We start from the raw sequence: 25932 nt of genomic DNA, 5'->3' as shown, positions 1-25932 counted from the left end.
ACTGCCTGCAGCACTGAGGCCCTTGTGGAAAAGAAATCAGGAATATACACCTTCTCTGCTGGGGGCCACCAAGTGTCCTAGCTTAGCTGCCAAGGCAGGAGAGTTCACCTCCATAGTAGGGAATTTTATGTGTCAATTGGGCCATGATACCTAGATACTGAGTCAAATATTACTGTAGATGTGAAGGTATTTTAAAAATGCGGTTGATATGTGTATTAGCAGACTTTGAGCAAAGCAGACCAACCTCCATGATGCAGGTGGGCCTCATCCAATCAGTGGATGGCCTTCATAAAAGACTGACATCCCCCAAGGAACCAGGACTCCCACCAGCAGATGTCCTTGAGCTCCAGCTGCAACATCCACTCTTCCCTGGATTTCCAGCCGGCAGGCCTGCTCTACAGACTTTGAATTTGTCAGCCTCCATCATCACATGAACCAATTCCTTCAAATCTCTCTCTTCTTCCATATGCGCATGCGCACGCACACACACACACACACACACACACACACACACACCCTCCCTATCGGTTCTGTTTCTAATTCTAATACTCAAAAAGGGGAGTTAGAGGAATGTAGAAAATCCTTCCTTCTGATTGTCTTTTCAAAGCTGAGTGGATCAATCCATCCCCTCCCCTGACAGTCTTAACCTCCAATCTGGATACCTTTGATGACTAGGGAGCAGTCTGTTTGCCTGGAAATGCATGAGAATAAGGCACATGAGCATATTCTTCAAAAAAGTGTATCAATTACACCAGAATTTTAATTTTGAGTAAGTAACACGGGGTGTATGAGTGGGCTCGGGCTGCAATAACAAATAGCACAGACTTGGAGCTTATACAACAGATACTACTTTTCTCACCGTTCTGGAGGCTGCAAGTCCAAGATCAAGGTTCTAGCTGCTTCGGCTGTGGGTGTAGATGGTGGCCCTCCCACTGAGTGCTCATATGGCCTCCCAGTGTGTGCATGGAGAGAGAGCGAACAAGTCCTCGGGTGTCTCTTTTCAGGGGGACATTAGCTGCACTATGGGGGCCCCACCCTCATCACCTCATCTAATCCTAATCACCTCCCAGAGGCCCTGTCTCCAAATGCTTCCCATGGGGGGTAGAGCTTCAACATATGAATTTGGGTGGTGGGGGGGTGGGACACAAAATTCACATCGACTAGAGGATATGGATACAGATAGGATGGACAAAGGGGCGCACTTGGGTGAAATTGGAGTTTGTCCTTCCTTGAAATCAGCTCCAATGATCACTACAGAAAAGAGCTTTCAATTTGTTGTTGAACTATCGGAGATTAAGTGTTTTGTTTTGTTTTGTTACTTTTTTTGTAAGTCAGTTTATCTTGTTTTAAAAAAATCCATGTACAGGTATGACTAGTTCAAAAAGAATGAACCCATGATTGTTAAAACAAAGATTCCATGGTTTCGATCCCATTAGTTCTGCAACCTCGGCATAGGACCACTGGTTCACACAACAGATCTGTAAACCATGTCGTAATCTCTCACTGGGACCTCAGCCAGCAAGGATGCCTTCCGTTTTTGGAGAAAATGATCCAAGATCCAGTGCTCTGGGGATAAACATGACTTGTCATCATACTGATTGTTGCCCTAGGATCTGTAAGAGGGCTGGAGAGAAACAGAGAAGCTTGGCTCCAACAGCACCCAAGGAGCAGGGGATGAGCTCATTCCTGCCGACTGGGGAGCCCGGGGAATATGTCACAGGGCTCGTCCCTTGCAGCCGGTGAGTCCCTTGGAGCCCTTCACAGAGGTGCGGGCACGGTCTGAGAGCCAGCGCCTCTGTGTATCAACAATGGCAAAGCCGTGCTCTCCACGGCTGTGCGGTCCGACGGACCGGGGCTGCTCACGGGGTCCACTGTCATGCCTCCAGCCTGATCCCCTCCGTACTTTGCGGCACGGGCCTCAGTTACCATGCTCCCCAGAATTTGTAAAGGAAAGGCGCTGTGATGGTAAGCACCGTTTACACTTGTAGAAAAGCGATCATTCCTCCCAGATGTTCTGACAAGGCTTCCCAAGTGCCTACAACTTTTATTACGATGACGTTGTTGTCTGGTTTTATTATAAGCTGCCTCAGAGTCTTCTGAGGACCAAGGAAGGAAATAATGATTTCATTGCAAGTTTAACACTGCAGTGAAAGTGCAGAGGCATCGCGAGGTGGGAGGTGGTGAATGAAATCCGTTCATTATTTCCTGAAGTAGTCGGTTCACACCAGGGAGAAATACCAGTTCAGGCTAGCTGTTCCCTTCCAAAGCATTTATGTCGGAAAGCGACTTCATTTTGGATGTGGAGAGAGGAGACACGCAACAAGACAAGTCCCCATGGGGATTTTTGCCGCAGGGAGCTGAGAACAAATCGGTGTCTGCGAGGCGATAACTAAACCAGCAGGCTTCCCAGTGTCGTGCTCTCTGGGAAGGGGAGGAGGAGGAGGGCCACCTGCCCCCAGCGGTCTCCAGTTTCTTCCAGGAAGAGTCCTCTGAGGAGTGTGCGTGCTTGATGCAAGGGTCCTGTTGCTCAGTCGGCAAGCTGCGTGCCTGGGCTGTCGGTCTTCCGTGCAGAAGGGCCACACCAAGCCCATCCCGGGGGTAAGCGCTGCCCAGAGGGGAGGGCACTTGCTTGAGCATCCTCCACGGTGCGCCTGCCTGGACGTCGAGAGAAAGCTGGCTGCAGACCGTGGGTCAGGTACAACTTTCACTTAAATATATTCTTCTCTTCAGCTCCCCTCAAAGAACGGACCGTTGACTTCGAGGTGACACGGCATGACCTCCGTCTTTCTGTTTGTATAAACAAGTCAAGCCCTGGCTTCCGTTCCCAGTCCAACCTCTCTGGAAGTTGTCCCTGAGCACCGAGGCTTCTTTCATCTTCCTCGAGAGGCCAGAGTCAAGATTCTCCTGACCAGCCCCAAAGAGTGAAGTCCCTACATTCCTTGGCTCTGTGCTCCCTGATGGGAAACCGCGGGCCCAGCATCCCGGGCCCCATTGAGGCAGAGAGGTCATGACCCAGGGGAAGGCTGATTTGCGCAGCCGTTGACACAATGGCCCATTTGGCGTGATTTGGGCACTGAGCCCTTCCAGGCTGGGAGATGGGCAGCCAGCATCTTCTCATCAGGAAGCACCCTGTTAACTTCTCAGTGAGTTCAGGCCGGCCCATCTCCACATGAAGCCCCGTGTTAGATCCCACATTCCAACTGCTTGGACAATTGACTGTGATGGCTTTGGAACTTTAAAGTGTTTCTTGGAAGTGGCTCCGGGAGTCAACCACCCATCCTGGGCAGGTTTGCTGGACCCGAGGCAGAACCACCCTTGGTAAATGTGTCCAAAATCTGAGCATGGTCAAAGGTCCGGAATTTGAGGGGGCTTGTGTCTTGTCCACGGCCCCACTGACCTGAGCCCCCTCGAGCTACAGTGCATAAGCCACATATGCACCCGCAGCCTCCCTGTGGACGTCTGAACCCCTCGGCTGCTTTGCTAAGAGGTTGCTAAACAGCAGAGAGGAAGATCCTCCTGGATTATCTGTTTGGGCCCAATGTAATCAAGGGATCCTTGACAGTGGAGTAGGGAGGCAGAAGTGAGTCAGAGGGACATGTGGGCAATGGAAGAAGGTCAGAGGGATGAACGTTGCTGGCTTTGCAGCCGAAGGAGAGGCGACAAGCCCAGGAAAGCAGGTGCTTCCAGGGGGAAACAGCCCCCTCACGGATGGTGTGAGGGCCCCGACTCTGCAGAGTGTAAGACAAGGCAGGCTGGTGAAGGAGTGGGAAGGAGTGAACGTGTGAACATCGAATGAGGACGTCCCTTGCTCTCGGACAGGATGACTCAGCATCAGAAAGATGACAGTCTTCCGTAAGTCAGTTTAGGCACAGAGGCATTTACTTCATGCACCGTTAATAAAAAATACCAGCTACGTTTGATCGGGAGCTCGACATGTGGATAGTAGGGCTTCAGCTGGAAAATAGTATTTAACAAAATTGGGAAAACCGTGACCGTGAAGGTCAGCAAGAGCAAGATGGGGAACCTACCTACCTACCAGATAGCTCAACGAACTCCAGGTCTCGGTGGGTAGAGTGTGGTGCTGGTGCCTCGTGAGAGAATCCAAACCACCAGACACAGAGAGAGGGCTGTGTATTAGTGGCCAGAGTCAGCGCCCTGGGCTGCAGGGCCGAGGCTCCCCTGCTGGACGTCAGGCTACTGGGCGAGCCACCGCGGGCTGGTTGAAGCTGTGGAGCCTACGGCCCCATAGCTGGCTGTTAATTTTGTAGCCTTGTGCATTCCTTGTGAATCACACGCGCGTGCGAGCATGCACACACACGCACACATGCGCACAGAGGCACCCCCAAACTCTTGTTTTCTACTGTGTTTTTGGTGACGCCAAGAACCATTGTCCCACTTGTGTCTCGTATTCACCTGTCGGCCTCCCTTAAAACCCCGACTGAACAGACAGAAGAGCCGGGCAGCCGGTTCTGTTCTCGAGGCGGCTCTGAGCTCCCGTCAGCCCGCTCTCCGTGGCTGCACATGCAAAACAGCACCCGGCACCGCGAGAGTCAGGACCCTAGATCCTTCCCCTCTTCGACCTCATTTGAACATTAGATGTGTTCTAAAGTGCAGAAAAAAATTAAGCTCATCAGACGAACCGTACATGGTCAGAAAGATTCTAAAACACTGTCGGGTGACCTGGAAAGGCAGCCCCTCTGTGGTGAAATAATGAAGAACGTACTGACTAGTGGCATGGGTTCCTGCTGATGCTAGAGCAGCTGGGGTCAGCGGTCTGACTGTCGGCATCCTGCCTTCCCCGGAACCCCGCTGCACATGCATCTCGGTGCCCGCGGGGACCCCAAGCACCTCGAGGGGCAGGAAGATGCGGAAGGCCAATGAGAGGCGGCCCTCCTGCCCCCTCTGGACCCACGCTCTCCAGCCCACCTTTTCCAGTCCAGGCCGGGGCTCTGTCCCCCTTAGGGTGCCTGGTCAGGGTAGTGGGGACGGGTAGCCTGTCTGATGCCAAACAGGAGGCTCTGGGTCATCTGCCTTTGTGAACCTTCTCCTTCAGCTGATGTGGAAACCCTGACCTGTTGCAGGCTGGGAAGGTCACTTGTAAGGCTCTGCCTGAAATCCCGGCCCATCAGGATAACCCTGACCCTGACCCTATCCTGTGTCAGTGTGTCTGGGCTGCCTTAACAAAGCACCACAGACCGGGCAGTTTAAACAAACGAAATTCATTTTCTCCGTTTTAGAGGCTGGGCGTCCAGGATCGTGGTGCCGGCAGGTTGGTCCCTCCTGAGGCCGCTCCCCGGCGTGTGGAAGGCCATCCTCCCCCCATGTCCTCACGTGGCTGTCCCTCCATGTGCCTGTGTCCTCACCTCCTCTTCTTATAGGGACACCCGTCACACTGGATCGGGCCCCACCCTCCTGACCTCACTTTACCTTAATCGCCTCCACGTCCAGTCACACCCTGTGGGCAGGGGGTTAGGACTTCACATACGAATCCTGGGGGGACACGACTCAGCCCGTGACACCCCCGGAGAAGTTGGACAGTGGAGCCTGGAGAGACTGTCGTGTGGAATGCCACCACCTGCGGAGTGTGCCTGTCTGGGTAGGGGGACTGGACCCTCTTCATTCCTGTTAACAGAGACACCGGGGGTGGCCAGAGATGGTCTGAGTCAGGAAGGGTGTGCAGCTGTGCGTGCAAAGGGCGGGGGCAGAACAGAGCGCTGGGGTGTGGCTGGGTGACCCATGAAGGACGTGGTCCTCCGGGGCTGTGGCACCCTCGGCAGAGAGCTGACCTGGCTCCCATCACTCAGGGGCTGCTCGGGAAGGCGAGCACCCCAGCCTGGCGAACAGACAGAACTGAGCATGCGGACTGCTGGTCGGCACTGGACGGCTGACTGGGGGCCAGGGCAGAGTCGCAGGTGACGAAATGCACCCTAGACACCCTAGCTTGACCACCATTTGCATTTTGTAATATTTCCTACCTAGTCATAGACAACTTTTAGTATTGAAATGGAAGCAAAATGATGCATTTGTTGCCACTTCGTCCTCCTTGTGGACAGTGTTTCTTGCTCTGGGTGGTATATGTAGAGTGTTTCATATCATGAATAGTTTAAGTGACGTCTGGGAGGTGTTAAATACGTATTGAATACTAATAGTAACGGGACTTCTGGGGCGCCTGGGCGGCTCAGTTGGTTAAGCGACTGCCTTCGGCTCAGGTCATGATCCTGGAGTCCCGGGATCGAGTCCCGCATCGGGCTCCCTGCTCGGCAGGGAGTCTGCTTCTCCCTCTGACCCTCCTCTCTCTCATGCTCTCTGTCTCTCATTCTCTTTCTCTCAAATAAATAAAAAATCTTAAAAAAAAAATAGTAACGGGACTTGTGCATCTCACAAAAATATTAATAACCTCAGTAGGAGATTGAGATGAATATAACAACATCTTTCTCCAACAAGGAGTATAGAATCCTGGGGCAGTCCAGGAGTTATCGAAGCCACCAGACAAATGTGGCGCGTCTTCCTAAAGCCTCACTGTACTGAAAAGTTTGAAGGAAAGAAACCTTTTTTTAAAAAACAGGAAGACAAACATTGAAATTATGGAGTATAATAAAGAATTTCACGTGGATTTTCAGAGAGAATAGACTTGAACAATTTTACCCTTTGTTCTGATGGCCCATCCCCAGGTTCTCCGTGTCTGAGTATAGCTTCCTCCACTATGGGATACTAAGGAAATTTTGGAAACACTTCCTTTATTATAACACTAGAATCTAATAAGATTTGGTGGCCTCTCTGGTTCCAAGCAATTGCGGGAAAGGTAACTCAAGCAAGTGAACAATCTGTATTTTAAAATATCTGTGGGTTTGGCACCTCAAGTGATATATGCAGAAGGAAGAAAAAATCTAAGAATGTTTCCAAGTAAATTCTTCCATGAATTTGCTTCAGTGCATAGACATGAGGTCTGCATTTAGCGTTATCAGTCATGACCTCACAGAAGTTGTGCAACATTTTCTCATTCACTCACATTCTTGGAGTAAAGATTCTTCGCAGTAAATGCGAGACTAAGCTTCCAACCAAGACAACAAATTAACATAAATTTCCTATTTTTTAAATCTTAATTGATATAATTTATTATAAACAAAGAAATATATATATTTATTATAATAATTCAAAGACTGTTATAATACATAATTTTAAAATTCATGCATTCAAAGAATCAGGGACGTAGCGGACCACAGCCAGTTTTATTGTCTGAGACCTTTTTAAAGTTTTGTCTAATGGCCTGGGTTTTCTATGATCATATAAATGCTGTACCACCACCTAATTGCCTTGACTCATTTATATAAAGATGTCACTTTGTGAGGGACTGAGGCCACATTTTACCGTATTTCTGCCTTTCTCACTAGTTGCTACGGTTGGCCTCCTAGCAGGGATTCACACACCAATAAGAAGACAGCAAATTAACCAACGGTCCCTTTAAAGTGTACGTGTTTGGGGAGTGCGCCTTCACAGTCCTTGGTTGTGAAACTATACTGAGATAAGCCACCCATCATGACAACTGTTTTCCTTGAATCCTATGATCCAAGGTTAGAGGTCTTACTCCTGCAACATCTGAATAAATTCCATACAAATAAAACCCATAGAAAATAAGCAAGTTTGAGAGATTCTACAAAACCAGTGGATTGTAACATTTTTTTGTGCACAGTTGCTTCAGAATGGATGGAGGTATTTGATTTTTAGTTCTTTTCCAAGTTGATGGGTTGAATTTTAGAATAAACTAGCCAAGTGGAACCTTCACCTCCTCCACAGTTGTGTGTGTGTGTGTGTGTGCGCTCATGCACGTGCTCAGAGCACACGTGCGTGGTTGCCACAAACAAAGCCTTAAAGCCAATATTCACTGGTCTTGCAGCTGTGGCTATGTACTTTAATAGGTTTAGAGACAATATTTTGTAGCCAAACACTGGGACATACACAACAAGTACTAGGGTATACTTACCAGGACTACAGAATGGAATTTCAAACTAGGCACTATTCCAGAAAACTGGGAATTATGATTTCCTACCCCTCGGATGTCCCCATTCTGACTTCTTCATCATTTTCTATCCATTCCCAACCTGTCCATGCTGCTTGATTCCCTCCCTCTCGTCTGCCTTGTTTGACCTCTCTGGGGCAAGGACGATGACCACGCTGGAGTGGATTTTGGGGGGGGGAAGGGCACTTTGTGGGCAAACTCTGTGGCTGTTAGGTGCAGAGTGAGCAATAACAGGTAAGTTAGATCAAGAAGGTCACCCAAACTGCCTGTGAAGACCCACATTCCTACCTAGGAGTTCAGAAGTGAGGGCTAGCTCTGAAGACAACCCTGGAGAGCCTCGAGGGCTTGTGTCTTCAATGTGGTGCTGGGTAGGGATGGGGAAGTAGATGGCGTTGGAAATTTCACTGAGTTACGGGATAGCTCCTTCTTATTCCCAGGCCTCATGCTCAGTGTTGCCTAGAAAAGAAATTCTTGAAGGCGCTATTGTAGTTCTTGTTGAAAGCTGTGTAGATGAGGGGGTTAAAGAAGGAGTTGGAGTAGCCCAGCCAAAGGAAGATGCTCTTCCAGATGGCGGGGATGTCGCAGGAGCAGAGGGGGCTGATGAGCTCTGTGGTGAAGAAGGGGATCCAGCAGAGTGCAAACACCCCGATGAGGATGCCCACCATCAGGGCAGCTTTCTGCTCTTTCTGTTCCCTCCACGTGTCCCCTTCTGTCTGGAAGGTGACAGTGGTGTGGCGGACAGTGAACACCATCTGGGGCTGCTGAGCAGAGGTCTTCGCCTGGAAAAGATCAGCAGAAGCTTCATGAAGAGCCAGCTTCTCATGCCTGTCAGGCAAGGGTAAGGTGAATCCGGACACGGATGCCTGGCTCCTGCACACCCACTGGAAGAGAAAGTCCTCGATTGTCGGGTGTGGGAAACTGGCAGCCTGTGGAGCCCACCCTCAGCTGTGAAAACATGGCGACAGAGCTGGGGGGCTTGCTTACATCTTAGAAATGGAAGGAACGGAGCATGCATAATAAATGTGATGAAGATGAATTCCCTGTTGCTGCCTATTCAACAAGGAAAACAGAAATAACCTGGTCATGCAGTACAAATCATTTACTGACAAAGGTACATGAGTAATCGAAAGGGTGCTATAAATCCTTACCAAACCCTTGGACAACTAAAGCCTGATTTTCCGAAATTTTAATAACTTTCCGTGTTTGTATGAATCCTCCCTAAAGGAATTTTCTAGAATTTCTTCTGGTGTCAGTTTCCTATGACTATTTGGGACAGTTCACTCACCAGGACACTTATCTCCTCTGGGGCCTATTCTGTGTCCCTCCCCTCCCCCAACTTTCATGGAAAACAGACTCCAAACACTTAGATTCTCCCCAGTTGGGTGCTCCCAGGTCTCCTTTGGGCAGGTTTCCACAGAATCAGGCCCTCGACATAGTCCCTTCTCCAGAGAAGTGGGATTTCTGGGAAAGGGGCTCTTCTTTCCATTCCAGTCCTTTTACTTCCATCTTTGGGGAATTGAAATAAGGACTATCTGACGAAAAGACAGCCTAAATATGGAGAAATTACAATGGTTAGGTTTACTAAACTAGCAAGTTAACTGGTTCAGTTAGAATTTGGGACAATTTCTGGGCTGATCAATCATTCACTGGTAGGTGAGACTACATGGACATTAGATATCATTCTTCCAAACCCCAGCATTCTGTAACCCCAGTACATTTGAAAAGGAGAATTACACAGCTCTCTCTCAGGCAGCTTTCAGACAAAGGACCAAATCAGAAGATCATTCTCTTTACCCTAAACCACTTAACCGGTTCATGGCTACATCTATAAATTGGAGTCAAAAGACATCGACCTATCTGTCATATAGAATAATGAAGTGTAAATAGGAACACTATGGTTAAAATAATATTAGTTGATATATGAATTATTAAATTTGTATGATAGCCTTCCTGTCATTTACTTGAAGAACAATGAAACACCAAGTATTGTACAATCAAAAAGAAGATCATCAATATTGGAACAAATAGTCCACAATACTGCAACCCTTAAAAACATACATAAAATGAGGAGTGAAAATCTCCCTTTCTATACCCCAATCTCACCCCGAGATGGAACAATAGTAAACTTTCTTATATAATTAGTGCATATCTGGTAGTACTTTGCAGGGAATTCATTTACAGAAATACAAACACAATATTTAGTTTCATTTTTCAGCATAAAACAGGGAAACCCACCAATTTCTTAATAAAACTCAATCCTAAAATGGCATCAGAGAAGTCATTTCCCCCCATTTTCCAAAGATGGCAATTGAAGGAGAATTCTGGTCCTGACTGTTAAACCCTCCCCCCACCCCCCCCCCCCGAAATTCTCCTCCCTCTCAGCACTTTTTTGGTGGTAACACTGGCCACTCAGGGTTGTGACTCCCTTGTGCCCACCCCTTAATTCTCTATAGCACAGCTGATATAAAGGTGGAACTCTTAAACTAGACTTTTGTCGAAGTAGAAATAAATACAGCAACACACAACCAGATATTCTGGCTTTTGAGATACGGCACCCTCTTGGGAACCAGCCAGCCCCTCCCATCCTGACTGCATGTCTGCCTTCCCTGTGGTCATTAGCCTTTGCAGACTGACTCCAGAAGCCCATGTTTAGTCCTTTATATACTCAACTTTCAGTTGCAAGACACAATGAGCCTCACAATGAAACTATCAATGTAAAGCCAACCTTCTTTAAGGCTGAGATATACCCCCCAAAGTTGCACATTCTATTTGTAGGAGTTTTCTGTTGCATAATGGAAAAAGTTGCAAGGTTTCCATTCTGGGGAGCCATCTTCTTTCCTAATGATTGGCATTCAGGTTATCTCCCTCTCTTGAGATTTCGCCCTTCCGTACACTCAGATCCAGTCCTATATCCGAAGGGGCTGCCATATCAGGATGTAGCTCATCATTCATCTGAGAGATGAGACCACAGTGGTTGTTTATCCAGGTGTATGACCTACACGCAAGTGTAGGATTTGAATATTTCTATAAAAATTAGTCTTAGGAAACGGGGGGGTGTAAGTATGATAAGACAGTTTCATGGAAGCCCATCACTTCAGTCATGGTCCCTGTAATTGAACGTAAAGTGCCCTATGTGCAGGCCTGCTTGTATGGGTATTTGGCAGTGCACTCTAAAACCTTGTGTTCTTCCAGTACAGTTTACCTAGGTTCTTACAGAGGATGAGCTATTCCCAAATAAAACTTACACTCATTGGATTTGCAAGGATTTGCCCTGGCGTCATGGTTCTAATGTTGAGTGAAGTGTGTTCTTAAAGATGTTCCAGGTATTTTATTTCTAAGTTTGTATTCAGGATGATTTCTCTCATGTCCGTAGGGTGTTTCAGCTAAATGTTTCCTCACAGGTGTTAGATTCATGCTCCTTTCTCACTGAGTTGTTAGTACAGCAGGGTGGGAGCCCCCATCCACAGGCCCTTCCAACAAAGATTCAAGTGTCATGTTTTAACAATTCTTGTCATGTTCCATGAGAACCCCTTAGGGTTCTACTTTAAATTCAAGTTAAATATTTTTTCTAAATACTTTCTTTGTATGGTTTGCTTGGAGTTAGGAATTGTTTGTAGGTGAGTCCTAGAACTCCGTATGTCTCAGAAAAGCACATTTTCTAGGACCTCGGTGTGAAATGTTGCTCAGCATTGACGTTTCTCTTGGTGCAGCATTCAACACCAACTCACTTGACAGAAGAAAGAGGGTCACCGATTTAAAATGGTTCTTTTGGAACAGCAGAGGCTCCTCTGGGAGGAGGATCTTTGTTGTTTGGGAGGTTTTAGGTTTCTGGTTGTCTAATGTCTTTTGGTTGCTCACCCTGTGACTTTCTGACTCAGGGACTCCTTAGATCTTTGCTCTCTGCTAATCAATGATTGCAATAAAGCACCTGAGTCTGGAGAATTGAAATCTATTAATTACTCTATCAATTACTCAACATGCTCATTAGATTTATAGAAAAAGAAGTAGTAGGGTAAAAGAAAGTGACCTTTCACGCCAAATTAGACTTTTTGTAATTATCTTCATAACACTGTATCATTTATTTTTTAATTTATTTTTTTTTAGTGCTCAACAATTCATCAGTTGCATATAGCATTCAGTGTTCATCACAGCACATGTCCCTCCTCAATGCCCATCACTTCACATATAAAATTTTTCTAAGTGAACAATTAGCCTCATCTCTCCAAATAAATGCATTCTTTGGGGGACATGTACTAATATATTGCTTTAATTTCCTTTAATTTGACTTCGCTTTCCTATTAATATCACAGATAATCGATAGATTACCATCAATAGTGGGTACTGAAGCTTAGGGATGAAGACTCTTACCTCAGAAGTGTGATTTTGGGTGATTTGCAGGTTAGACCACACCACTGTCAGAACAGAAGATGTACAGATGAACCAGAATGCTCAAGCTAGAAATGGTCTTACACGTTAAGGGATGGTTCCACAAGGGGGAAGAGTGAAAACATTCCTCAAACTTCCCAACTAACTTAGGAAAAGACTGATTGTTCTATAGCTATGGTAAGAAGGAAACTTGCTACTTGTTTAAATACTTTCAGTTGATCAGGGACAATACAGTTTTGTAAATACACATTTGCAAACCAACCAATCCTTGGCTGCCCTCACTTCTGAAAGTCAGCCAATTAGGGTAGGACTCACCCCAATAAACGTTCCTCTGAGTGCCAATCAATCGACAGCAGTCTCACTGAGTAACCCCACTTTAAGGTGATATCCATTCACTGCCCTCCAATTCCTGAACTCCATGCTGTCCCAGTCCCCAGAGATTGTTGGCATTCTGCTTTGCTCTAGAGACAGTACCTGATAAATATAACTTTTTCTTATTGTAGTAAGCAGTAGGTTTGGCTTGTATTTCTATTTCAGATACTATGTGGTGCTTGTATCATCCTTCGACAGTTCTAGAGCGTCCACTGAGATCATTTTGAAGACCCTCTACAGGATGCTTGGACCACAGTATATTCACTGGGCTCCAAGGTCCAGTTGCATCAGGATCTGCCCGCAGGGGTGCCAGTCTCAGCAGCTCCAACCAGCCCCACTGGGCTCTTCTTGCTCTGTGCATTTTGTTATCCTAGGACTTGTAACAAAAAGTGTCTTCATTTAAGGTCTTTAGGCTTAGGTCTTTGTATCAATTACCTAGATCTTTGATTGAGATATATACCATTTGGTAATTGACTTAGATCTTTGGGTAAGCCCATTAGATCTCTTGTCCTGGAGGTGTACCATTTAGCAAATATTTTTTTATGCCCTTAATGTACTTAATTTACTGCTACTTGCTTTGCTTTTGCTGTTATTTGTCTATATGTGCAAAGTCTTGGTTTCATTGGGTAATTTAAAAAAATTTTTTTTCCTGGAGAGACTTTCTTTCAGTTGAATGTAAAAAGGATTGTTCTGTAAGGCATTGGCTTGATAAGCTACTAATCCATTCCAAGCCAGACCCAAGGGCTAATGTTTTGAGGACTGTTAGACCTAAGACCAATTTGTGGAAAAGCAATTAAAAAAAAACAAAACAAAACATTGCTGTGTATTTATTTAATAAAAGGGCATATTTATGTTTACAAACAAGTTTGAAAAACAAAAGTAAAACATGTATGCTTCTACCTGTTAACCTTTTTCAAAATGCCAACAGCCCTCATGCTGTGTGAAGGTTTCTAAGGATTTATTAGAAAAATCAATACAGTTCACTCACAGTTCACCAAGACATCACTGAGCTAACATGTTTAGACAAAAACAAAAAGGACTAAGATTCTCTTGTAGTTTGATAGTTTGATTTAATTTGATTTGCCTGAAATAACAAAAGCATCTCAAGCATCTTTCATTATGTAGTTGATGTCTGTGGAAAAACAATTAATCAAACTTTGCTTTGGGTCCTTTATAAAATTTGAGGGCACTCCCTGTCTTCTTAATTTGTGAAAGAATGTCACTTTGTTTAGCTGGTATTCTAGTTCAGTGAGTGTTGGGTTGGTGATTGTATGGCCCCTTGCTAGCCTCTGGTTAGGGATCCTGAGACACTATTCATTGGCACAGACTGTTGGCCAAACATGAAGGCTCTTTCTGTGTATCATGGTTTGTCTAAGCCAAGATCTTGAACTTCTCCTTTAGGGACTTTGACTTTCTATTTTAAATTGCCGTATAATCCTAACTCTTGTGCTTTTCTTGACAAATGCCTTTTTATTAATCTTTTTTTAAATTTTATTTTGTTATGTCACCATACAATACATCATTAGTTTTTGATGTAGTGATCCACGCTTCATTGTTTTCATATAACACCCAGTGCTCCATGCAGTACATGCCCTCCTTAATACCCATCACCGGGCTAACCCATCCCCCCATGCCCCTCTCCTCTAACACCCTCAGTTTGTTTCTCGGAGTCCATAGTCTCTCATGGTTCATCTCTCCCTCCAATATCCCCCCTTCATTTTTCCCTTCCTTCTCCTAATATCCTCCATGCTATTTCTTATGTTCCACAAATAAGTGAAACCATATGATAATTGACTTTCTCTGCTTGACTTATTTCACTTAGCATAATCTCCTCCAGTCCCATCCATGTTGATGTAAAAGTTGGTTATTCATCCTTTCTGATGGCTGAGTAATATTCCATTGTATATATGGACCACATCTTCTTTATCCATTCATCTGTTGAAGGGCCTCTCAGCTCTTTCCACAGTTTGGCTATTGTGGACACTGCTGCTCTGAACATTGGGGTGCATATGGCCCTTCTTTTCACTACAACTGTGTCTTTGGGGTAAATACCCAGTAGTGTCATAGGGTAGCTCTATTTTTAATTTTCTGAGGCACCTCCACCCTGTTTTCCAAAGTGGCTGTACCAACTTGCATTCCCACCAACAGTGTAAGAGGATTCCCATTTCTCCACAACCTCTCCAACATTTGTTGTTTCTTGCCTTGTTAATTTTTGCCATTCTAACTGGTATAAGGTGGTATCTCAATGTGGTTTTGATTTGAATTTCCCTGATGGCTAATGATGATGAACATTTTTTCATGTGTCTGTTAGCCATTTGTATGTCTTCTTTGGAGAAGTGTCTGTTCATGTCTTTTGCCCATTTTTTGACTTATTTGTTTTTTGGGTGTTGAGTATGAGAAGTTCTTTATAGATCTTGGATACCAGCCCTTTATCTGTAGTGTCATTTGCAAATATCTTCTCCCATTTCGTGGGTTGCCTCTTTGTTTTGTTGACTGTTTCCTTTGCTGTGCAGAAGCTTTTTATCTTGATGAAGTCCCAAAAGTTCATTTTTGCTTAATTTCACTAGCCTTTAGAGATGAATCTTGAAAGAAGTTGCTGAACCAATGTCAGAGAGGTTACTGCTTATGTTCTCCTCTAGGATTTTGATGGATTCCTGTCTCACATTGAGGTCTTTCATCCATTTTGAGTTTATCCTTGTGTATGGTATTAGAGAATGGTCGAGTTTTATTCTTCTGTATATAGCTGTCCAATTTTCCCAGCACCATTTATTGAAGAGACTGTCTTTTTTCCATTGCATATTTTTTCCTGCTTTGTCGAAGATTATTTGGCCATAGAGTTGAGGGTCCATATCTGGGTTCTCTATTCTTTTCCATTGGTCTATATGTTTGTTTTTGTGCCAGTGCCATGCTGTCTTAGTGATCACTGCTTTGTAATATAGCTTGAAATCGGGCAACGTGATGCCCCCAGCTTTGTTTTTCTTTTTCAACATTTCCTTGGCAATTTGGGGTGTTTTCTGATTCCATACAAATTTTAGGATTGTTTGTTCCAGCACTTTGAAAAATGTCATTGGAATTTTGATCGGGATGGCATTGAAGGTATAGATTGCTCTGGGTAGCATAGACATTTTAACAATGTTTATTCTTCCAATCCATGAGCACGGAATGTTTTTCCATCTTTTTGTGTCTTCTTCAATTTCTTTCATGAGTGTTCTGTAGTTCCTAGAGTATAGATCTTTTACCTCTTTGGTTAGGTTTATTCCAAGGTATCTTATGGTTTTTGGTGCTATTGTAAATGGAATCGTTTCTCTAATTTCTTTCTACAGTTGCATTGTTAGTGTATAAGAAAGCAACTGATTTCTGTGCATTGATTTTGTAACCTGCCACATTACTGAATTGCTGTATGAGTTCTAGTAATTTGGAGGTGGAGTCTTTGGGATTTTCCACATAAAGTATCATGTCATCTGTGAAGAGAGTTTGACTTCTTCTTTGCCAATCTGAATACCTTTTATTTTTTTTTTTGTTGTCTGATTGCTGTACTAGGGCTTCTAGTACTATGTTGAACAATAGTGGCCAGAGTGGGCATCCTTGTCGTGTTCCTGATCTTAAGGGAAAGGCTCTCAACTTTTCCCCATTGAGGATGATATTGGCTGTGGGTTTTTCATAGATGGATTTTATGAACTTGAGGAATGTTCCCTCTATCCCTGTACTCTGAAGAGTTTTAATCAGGAAAGGATGCTGTATTTTGTCAAATGCTTTTTCTGCATCAATTGAGAGGACCATATGGTTCTTCTCTCTCCTCTTATTAATGTGTTCTATCACATCGATTGATTTGCGAATGTTGAACCACCCTTGCATCCCGGGGATAAATCCCACTTGGTCGTGGGATGATCCTTTTAATGTATTGTTGGATCCTATTAGCTAGGATTTTGTTGAGTATTTTGGAATCCATATTTATCAGGGATATCAGTCTCAAATTCTCCTTTTTGATGGGGTCTTTGCCTGGTTTGGGGATTAAAGTAATGCTGGCCTCATAGAATGAGTCTGGAAGCTTTCCTTCTGTTTCTATTTTTTGAAACAGCTTCAGGAGAATAGGTATTATTTCTTCTTTGAATGTTTGGTAAAATTCCCCAAGGAATCCAACAGGCCCTGGACTCCTGTTTTTTGGGAGGTTTTTGATCACTGCTTCGATATCCTATTGGTTGTTGGCCTATTCAGGTTGTCAATTTCTTCCTGTTTCAGTCTTGGGAGTTTATAGGTTTCCAGGAAGGCATCCATTTCATCCAGGTTGCTCAATTTATTGGCATATAGTTGTTGATAATAATTTCTAATAATTGTTTCTATTTCCTTTCCTGATTAAAACTCATCAATTGTCATGATCTCTCCCTTTCATTCATAATTTTATTAATTTGGGTCCTTTCTCTTTTCTTTTGGATAAGTCTGGCCAGTGGTTTATCAACAATTCATGGAAACCAATGAGAATGAAAACGTATCGGTCCAAAACCTATAGGATACTGCAAAGGTGGTCCTAAGGGGGAAATACATAGCCACCCAAGCCTCACTAAGCCACACATTAGAAGAGAAATAATTAAGATTAGAGCAGAGATCAATGAATTAGAAACCAGAAACACAGTAGATGAGATCAATGAAACTAGAAGCTGGTTCTTTGAAAGGATTAATTAGATCGATAAGCCTTTTTATTAATCTTAATAAGGAATTTCTGACCAAGTCAAAAATCAATAAATTAAGCCGTTTAAGAGCAGTAGAAAAATTAGGAGAAAAATACCAAACAGTTAACAGCTTCTCTAATTGGTATGTTAAGGTCTTAAACAAAATTCTAACTCTAAAATAGTCTCAGAGATTTTGTAACACTCCCAAACCCACCTGCCTTGCATAACTAGGTCTTGCGTATTTCTGTTCAGCTTCACCCAACCTCCTAAATGCACTGTCCTTACTTTAGGGTTTTCTTAGAAAAACCAAAGTCACACAGTAAGATTGCCAGATAAGAAGACAAACCTATATATTTTCAATTAAAACTCTGGCCTAGAGTTAACAGTGATAATTTAGAACTTTCCTAAACTTCATAGAGAAAGTAATAATAAAAATTGTTATAGAATTTAAAACTTCATGAGAGTATTGAAAAAATTTTTATTGTCCTGGGCTACAAATCTGTACTAGTGAGTGAAGTTAATTGACATCCTCTCAGATGGGGATAAAGTAGAAGGATAGAAAAGAGAGGAGCTATATAATCCAGCTATGAAAATTTAAAATATAAAAATATAAAATACATTATATAAAGCAATTTCAGAAGCCCTTATTCTTTTAAATTTTATTTATTTATCTGAGAGAGAGCATGAGCACGGAGGGGCAGAAAGGGAGGGAGAAAGAATCTGAAGCAGACTCTGCACGAGCGCAGAACACAACGTGGGGCTCAATCCCACAACCAGGAGATCATGACCTGAGCCAAACTGAAGAGCCTGATGCTTAACCGACTGAGACACCCAGCCCCCCTCAGAAGCCCTTTTTTAACCCCTAGCCAGACTTATGTAAAAAGAAAAGAGAAAGGACCCAAATAAGTAAAATCATGAATTAAAGAGGAGAAGTCACAACCAACATTGAAGGAATGCAAACAATTATAAGAGAATATTATGAGCAATTATATGCCAACAAATTAGGCAAGCTGGAAGAAATGGATAAATTCCCAGAAACATATCTACCAAAACTGAAACAGGAAGAAATAGGAAACCTGAACAGACCCATAACCAGCAAAGAAATTGAATTAGTAATAAAAAATCTCCCAACAAACAAGAGTCCAGGGCTAGATGGCTTCCCAGGGGCAATTCTACTAGACATTTAAAGAAGAATTAATACCTATTCTTCTGAAACTGTTCCAAAAAATAGAAGTGGAACGAAAACATCCAAACTTATTCTGTGAGGCCAGCATTACCTTGATCCCCAAACCAAAGACCCCACCAAAAAGGAGAATTAAAGACCAATATCCCTCATGAACATAGATGCAAAAATTCTCACCAAGATACTAGCTAATAAGATCAAACAGTACATTAAAAGTATTATTCACCATGACCAAGTGGGATTTATTCCTGGAATGCAGGGGTGGTTCAACATCTGCAAATCAATAAACGTGATACACCACATTAATAAAAGAAAGGATAAGAACCATATGATCCTCTCAATAGATGCAGAAAAAGCATTTGACAAAATACAGCATCCTTTCTTGATTAAAACTCTCTGCAGTGTAGGGATAGAGGGAACATACCTCAATATCATAAAAGCCATATACAAAAAACCCACAGAGAATATCATTCTCAATGGGGAAAAACTGAGAGCTTTTCCCCTGAGGTCAGGAACACGAAGGGATGTCCACTCTCACCACTGCTGTTCAACACAGTATTGGAAGTCCTAGCCTCAGACAACAAGAAGAAATAAAAGGCATCCAAATCAGCAAAGAAGAACTCAAACTTTCACTCTTCACAGATGACATAATACTCCATGTGGAAAACCCAAAAGACTCCACCCCAAAATTGCTAGAACTCATACAGGAATTCAGCAAAGTGGCAGGATATAAAATCAATGCACAGAAACCAGTTGCATTTCTATACACTGAAATAGAAGAAAGAGAAATTAAGGAATTGATCCCATTTACAATTGCACCAAAAACCATAAGATACCTAGGAATAAACCTAACCAAAGAGGCAAAGGATCTGTACTCTGAAAACTAGAAAACACTGATGAAAGAAATCAAAGATGACATGAAGAAATGGAAAAACATTCCATGCTCATGGATTAAAAAAACAAATATTGTTAAAATGTCTATGCTACCCAGAGCAATCTATACATTCATTGCAATCCCTATCGAAATTCACAAAGCTGGAACAAATAATCCTAAAATTTGTATGGAACCAGAGACCCTGAATAGAAAAAGGAATGTTGTAAAAGAAAACCAAAACTGGAGGCATCACAATTCTGGACTTCAAGCTCTATTACAAAGCTGTCATCATCAAGACAGTATGGTATTGGCACAAAAACAGACACATAGATCAGTGGAACAGAATAGAGAACCCTGAAATGGATCCTCAGCTCTATGTTCAACAAATCTTCAACAAAGCAGGAAAGAATATCCAATGGAAAAAAGACAGTCTCTTCGACAAATGATGTTAGGAATTTTGGATGGACACATACAGAAGGATGAAAACTGGACCATTTTCTTACACCATACATGGAAATGAACTCAAAATGGATGAAAGACCCAAATGTGAGACAGGAATCCATCAAAATCCTAGAGAAGAAGAGAGGCAGCAACCTCTTCGACCTCAGCCACAGCAACGTCTTGCTAGACACATCTCCAAAGGCAAGAGAAACAGAAGCAAAAATGAACTACTGGGACTTCATCAAGATAAAAAGCTTTGCACAACAAAGGAAACAAGTTGACAAAACTAAAAGACAACCTATAGAATGGGAGAAAATATTTGCAAATGTCTTATCAGATAAAAGGCTAGTATCCAAAATCTATAAAGAACTCAACACCCCAAAAACAAAAAATCCAGCTGAGAAATGGGCAGAAGACATGAATAGACATCTCTCTGAAGAAGACATACAAATGACCAACAGACACATGAGAAAATGCTCAACATCACTCAGCATCAGGGAAATACAAATCAAAACTACCATGAGATACCACCTTATACCAGTCAGAATGGCTAAAATTAACAAGTCAGGAAATGACAGATGTTGGTGGGATGCGGAGAAAGGGGAACCCTCTTAACATTATTGGTGGAAATGCAAACTGGTGCAGCCACTCTGGAAAACAGCATAGAGGTTCTTCAAAAAGTTAAAAATAGAGCTACCCTACAATGCAGCAATTGCACTATTAGGTATTTACGCAAAGGATACAAACGTAGTAATTCAAAGGGGCACCTGCACTCTGATGTTTATAGCAGCAATGTCCATAGTAGTCGAACTATGGAAAGAGCCCAGATGTCCATTAACAGATGAATGGATAAAGAAGAATGGTATATATAAACAAAGCAATATTACTCAGCCATCAAAAAATGAAGTTTTAACATTTGCAATGACGTGGATGGAACTAGAGGGTATTATGCTAAGCAAAATAAGTCAATCAGAGAAAGACAATTATCATATGATTTCACTCATATGTGGAATTTAAGAAATAAAACAGAGGATCATAGGGGAAGGGAGGGAAAGATAAAATAAGATGAAATCAGAGAGGGAGACAAACCATAAGAGACTCTTAACTCTAGGGAACAAACTGAGGGTTGTTGGAGGGGAGGTGGGTGGGGCAGGATGGGGTAACTGGGGGATGGACATTAAGGAGGTCGCGTGATATGATGAGCACTGGGTGATATATGTAACTGATGAATCACTAAATTCTATCTCTGAAACTAATAATACAGTGTATGTTAATTAATTGAATTTAAATAAAATAAAAAATAAAGACGTAAAAAGACTCATACATATGTCAACCCACCTCCCCCTCTCAAAGTCCCCAGTGTCTGATCTCCATGCTTCCCAAAAATGCCATTTAAGATTAGCATTGTTCTCTGCTCAGAGCGATTGTGCCTGGCCAGCACAGCTCTGCTGCAGACTAGTAAGCAATAAATTCAGCATTATCTTTTTATGCCAGATCTTTAGTAGTGGTTTCATCATCCTTTGCCAAGGGCAAGGCCCATCTCTTGTGTTGCCAGCTCCCATCTCAGTGTCTGACAGAGGTTAAGCTCTCAGTATGTATTTGAAGAAAACGCAGCAGTCAAAGAAGTAAGGAAGAAGTGTTGTGTTTCCCTAGGTAACACAGCTAGGTGGTGGGAGAACTGTATTTAGAAACTTCGGCACCTGCTACCAGGGAAAAATCAGGAGACCTGGTTTGTAATTCACCCTTCACAGTAACAGTGGAGCCCTGGATCATTTGGACATCTTGCAAAGCCAAGGGACCCATTTTCTTAAGTTATGTGGCAGAGAGAGAGAGAGAGAGAAAGAGAAAATTAAACAGTGCAAAAAAATGTATAAAAGCAGAACAATGTCAAAATGCTTGCTAGTGCTGTCTCCAGAGCAGAGCAGTGAAAGCCTGCATCACTTTGCGGTAAGTTCCACAAGACAAAACTGTGACTGCTTTTCCTTTTCAAGCTGTATCTGGTATTGATTGTAAACCATTTAACTGGATAAGCATCCTGGCAGAAGAGGGTCCACATAAGGAGGGTCATTGAAGGTGGCGGGTGCTCTTGTTCCTGGCCCAGAGTTGGGGTGGATTCTCACACATGTGGAAGTTCCAGGCAGTTTGGTGCTGCGAGTGCTCTTAGCCATCAGCACTCCTTGTTCAGTTCAGAAATCTAATAGATCAGGTTTTCCCAAATCTGGCACTTCTGTCATTTTGTTCTGAATAATTTTTTTGCTGTGGGGGCTGTCCAGTGCACTCTACACTGTTTAGCAGCGTCCCTGGCCTCTACATGCTAGATGTCATCAGTACTCTCCCCCAAATTTTACTAATAATGTCCCCAGACATTCCAAATGGTCCCTGGAGGGGACAAATCACCCCTGGTTGAGGCCACTGTTCTAGATAAAAGGACAGGTAGCCTCTGACCCCCTTTCCTTCTTCTAGAATGATGCACTCTCTCCTCCCTTACCTACACCTCTGGTCCCTCTGAGCTTGATTGACTGGTTATTGTTGGAATTAGCTATTGATCTGGAAAACACAACCATATTACAGCACTCACAGTAGGTGTCTATCTCCCTCACTAGAGGGAGCTCTTCATGGGAAAGATGATGTCTTTATCGTTCTTTACTCCTTGCACCAAGCCCATACATAGTGTGTGTTTAATATGGTTAATGGAATTTATGTTGTCCCAGAGCCAATAACAGAAAATGGGGCTGCGTAGATTTCTGACCTAACTTAAATGTATGAATTAGGCTCAAGGGATCACCTTGGCAATGAGAGTTGTTCGGAGGGGGGGAGGGGAGCAATCTCCATATCCATTGGATTCAGTTGTCATATATTTCTTGAATCTGCAGTCATAGGGTTGGATTATTAAGAGTTAACAAGACAGGACAGCGTGGTGAAGAGAGGGCAAGAAAAGAGCCCTACAGAAAATGCCACTTGTAAAGAGCTGGGGAATTGTCTGCCTTAGATTTTTAATTTCCTCCCGTAGCTTGTTTGGGAAGGCAAACAAATGATCCTCTCCTGCATACAAAAGGCCTGATGGGGCTGGGGATAGACCCAGAGAGCAGCACCACGGGCCGTGGAAGTAGATAACAAAAGCAGGCTCTGAAATAGGTAAACATCTTGATAATCTTGCATCAGGGGAGGAGGATGCTGCAGAACAGCAGGCAGTAATCCAGGAGATACTATGTTTTTGCAAAATTAGTTGCTTTAATTTGCAAAGAAAAAAATAGACTGGGCTAAAACATTAATCTGCTTTGCCTGATGTTGAGCAATCTTTCTGCCAAGTCACGTTACCATCTGTCCCTTCCCTCCTCCTTGATCACCCCACTCTAGGTGCAGCAAGCAGCAAGTTTATCCAGTAGCCCCAGACACTGACTCCTTCAGACCTTCTAAAGGGTGTTATAGAGTCACAGAATTTTAGAGCCAAATGGGGACCCTGTGGAAGTATGTAGTCCAAACCCCTCATTTTATATATGGAAATAATCCATCAGAGATGGTAAAGGCCATTATTAGCTCTGTGAAGCTGAGCGTGTTGACACAAAGTCAGTCTCTTATGCTTTCCCCCAGCCTATCCCTTCCCCTTTGTCCCCTCCCCTCCCCCCAAAAGAAAACGAAATTCACTTTCTACAAACTTTGGAGTCAGTGTGCGGGAGATAAAGCCTGAACAAATGCAAGTGAAGTATTTACAAGGATCTCTAGAACACCCACCTCCACGGCCTCCGATAAGGGTGAGACGCTGTTGGTCTTCCTGGAGCCCACACGGAACTTGGCGGCCTTGTAGATCTTCCAGTACACGAAGAGCACCACGCAGAGCGGCAGGTAGAAGGCGCCCACTGTGGAGAACACGGTGTAGGAGGGCTCGCGGCTCACCTGGCACTCCTCGCTGCCCTCAGAGTAGGTCTCCCCCCAGCCGAAGAGCAGCGGTGCCAGGGAGATCACCGCGGAGAGCGCCCAGGTGAGCACTATCATAACATTGGAGACGCGCTTGCGGGCGCGGAGCGTGTATTCCAGGTGGCGGGTGATGGACCAGTAGCGGTCCAGCGCGATGGCCGTCACATTCCAGATGCTGGCTGTGCAGCAGAGCACGTCGCACGCGATCCATAGCTGGCAGAGCCGTCGGCCCAGCTGCCAACGGCGGCCGGACAGCTCATGAACCAGGCTCAGTGGCATGACCAGAGCGGCCACGAGCACATCCGAGATGGCCATGGACGCCACTAAGTTGTGCGGAACTCGGTGGAAGGTGCGCACGCGGAGAATGGTCGCCAGCACCAGGAGGTTCCAGGAGAACGTCGCAGCCACCAGAAAGCCCAGCAAGGTCAGAACAAGCACACCGAAGACAGAGAGGAGGGGCGGGCTGGGGCGCGGGTCGTCGGCGTCAAGGCTGCTGCGGTTGGTCTCCAAAGGGGCGGGGGTGGAGAGGGAAAAGTAGGTTAGGTTCAGTGGCGAATCCATCGTTGGGTCAGGAGACCGGCCCAGAGTGAGTGCAGAAGGGGCGTTCAGGAAGATGGACGGTGGCCACTGCGCGCAGAGCCACTCTGGATGTTTGCAACCTCTGGCTGGCGGCGGGGTTTCTGGGGATTGTCTATGAAACTGGCCCCAACCTCCTGCCAGTGAGCATACGTGGGAGATGGTGTGGCAGAGAGGAGGGTGCTGGGCTGCGTCTCGCAGCCAGGGCCCTCCTAAGCTGTCACATGCCCAGGCTTTTCACCTCGGCAGAGACAGCTGTCTGGTCGCCCAGAGCTGAGCATCTCCCAAGTCGGGGGGCAGCTGGGCGACCCTGGAGCGTGTGGGTGCGGGAGGGGGTGCTGGTGCGTCAGAGCAGTACTCTCGCTGCGCGCGTCGCCTCGCTACCCGCCCTTCTCTCCAAGCAGCAGGCTGCAGCCTTAACTCCGTGCCAGGGAAGCCCGGCGGGGACCTGTTTTCTGGGATCTGCCTTCTGCTATCCCCCCAGGCCCCGCCCCACCCCGTCTGGGGCCACAGCTTCGGGGCGCAAACGCCAGCGCGCCCATCCAGACCTGCCTTCTCAAAGTGGGGATCCAGCCTACGTAAGGCATCAGCTGATGAGGTCGCCTCTCCCCGCCTCTCCGCCCCGGGCGCTCGCGTTGGTGCTGTCCATGGTGCTGCTGCCTCTCCCCACGGGGGCGCGGGTCTTGGTGCTGTCCCTGGTACTGGCCCTGCTTCCTGAAATGCGCTTCTCGAGTGGATCAAGTTTACCAATGAACTCTCCTGGAAACATTCCTCGAGCCACCCCCTACCCACGTCCTTCCAGGGGGTGGTCTGGATACCTTGAGTGGGTTCTCAGCTTTCCGCAGGGGCTTAGTTTAGCACGCGTGTTCCGAGTTAAGTGTCTAAGATGGTATCGCTGGCTTTTCTTCTCCTGAAGATGTCAGTACATGATTGCGTCCTTCCTACACAACACCTGGTGCTTCCCCTAAGGGGTAGTTGTCCTTTAAGGAGAAAAGGCAAGAGAGCATTTACTGCTGTTCCTAGAAATGGCTGAGGCATTGGAACCACCACGTTTCAACTATGTCCTCAGAATCACAGAGAGGCTGCAGTCTTTTCAGTGGTCCCCATTGGATTTGCTTCCTTTGAAGGGCAATACTGGATATAAATTGTTATAAAAACTCCATCTCACTAGAAAAAAAGAGGGAGCATTTAACTCTTTCCCTGCACATACACACATGACCATATACACATCCATCGTAATTGGGAAAAGATCAAAATTCCTACCCAGAAGTTATGATGAAAAGCACTTTGCAAAGGGAGACATGATATAGCAAGATAAAATAAACTAAAATAAGAAAAACGATATGACAGAAAGGAGTATAAGATGGCATTAAGCATTTTTAAAGTGCATACAATTGGTATTATGAAGTCCTTTACATACACGAGTGGTTCACCACAAGTCTGGTCAAAAGCTTTTCAGCTATTTGAAGATAAGAAATATATATATATATATATATATTTT

At 44.6% G+C, this 25932-nt stretch overlaps 1 protein-coding gene across 1 annotated transcript; it reads right to left on the bottom strand.

Annotated features, from left to right (window-relative positions):
* Window positions 1-8463: 8463 nt before the first annotated feature.
* Window positions 8464-24782, bottom strand: HTR5A (5-hydroxytryptamine receptor 5A). The gene is made up of 2 exons (XM_035029790.1): window positions 23673-24782; window positions 8464-8796 (listed from the first exon to the last, which is right to left on the bottom strand). The coding sequence occupies exons 1-2, from the start codon at window positions 24414-24416 to the stop codon at window positions 8464-8466; spliced, it is 1077 nt and encodes a 358-aa protein (XP_034885681.1). The 5' UTR covers window positions 24417-24782.
* Between the last annotated feature and the right edge of the window lie 1150 nt (window positions 24783-25932).

Source organism: Mirounga leonina, unplaced genomic scaffold (genome assembly GCF_011800145.1).
Source record: "Mirounga leonina isolate KUSES-001 unplaced genomic scaffold, KU_Mleo_1.0 Mir_321, whole genome shotgun sequence".
Classification (NCBI taxonomy): Eukaryota; Metazoa; Chordata; class Mammalia; order Carnivora; family Phocidae; genus Mirounga; species Mirounga leonina.
This window is presented reverse-complemented; position numbering and strand designations above follow the sequence as displayed.

Coding starts and splice junctions, on each gene's coding strand:
- HTR5A (XM_035029790.1), bottom strand. CDS start 24,416: ATGGATTCGCCACTGAACCTAACCTACTTTTCCCTCTCCACCCCCGCC. Junction 8,797..23,672: donor CCTTATCGGAGGCCGTGGAG/GTGGGTGTTCTA, acceptor GATCTTTTCCAG/GCGAAGACCTCTGCTCAGCA.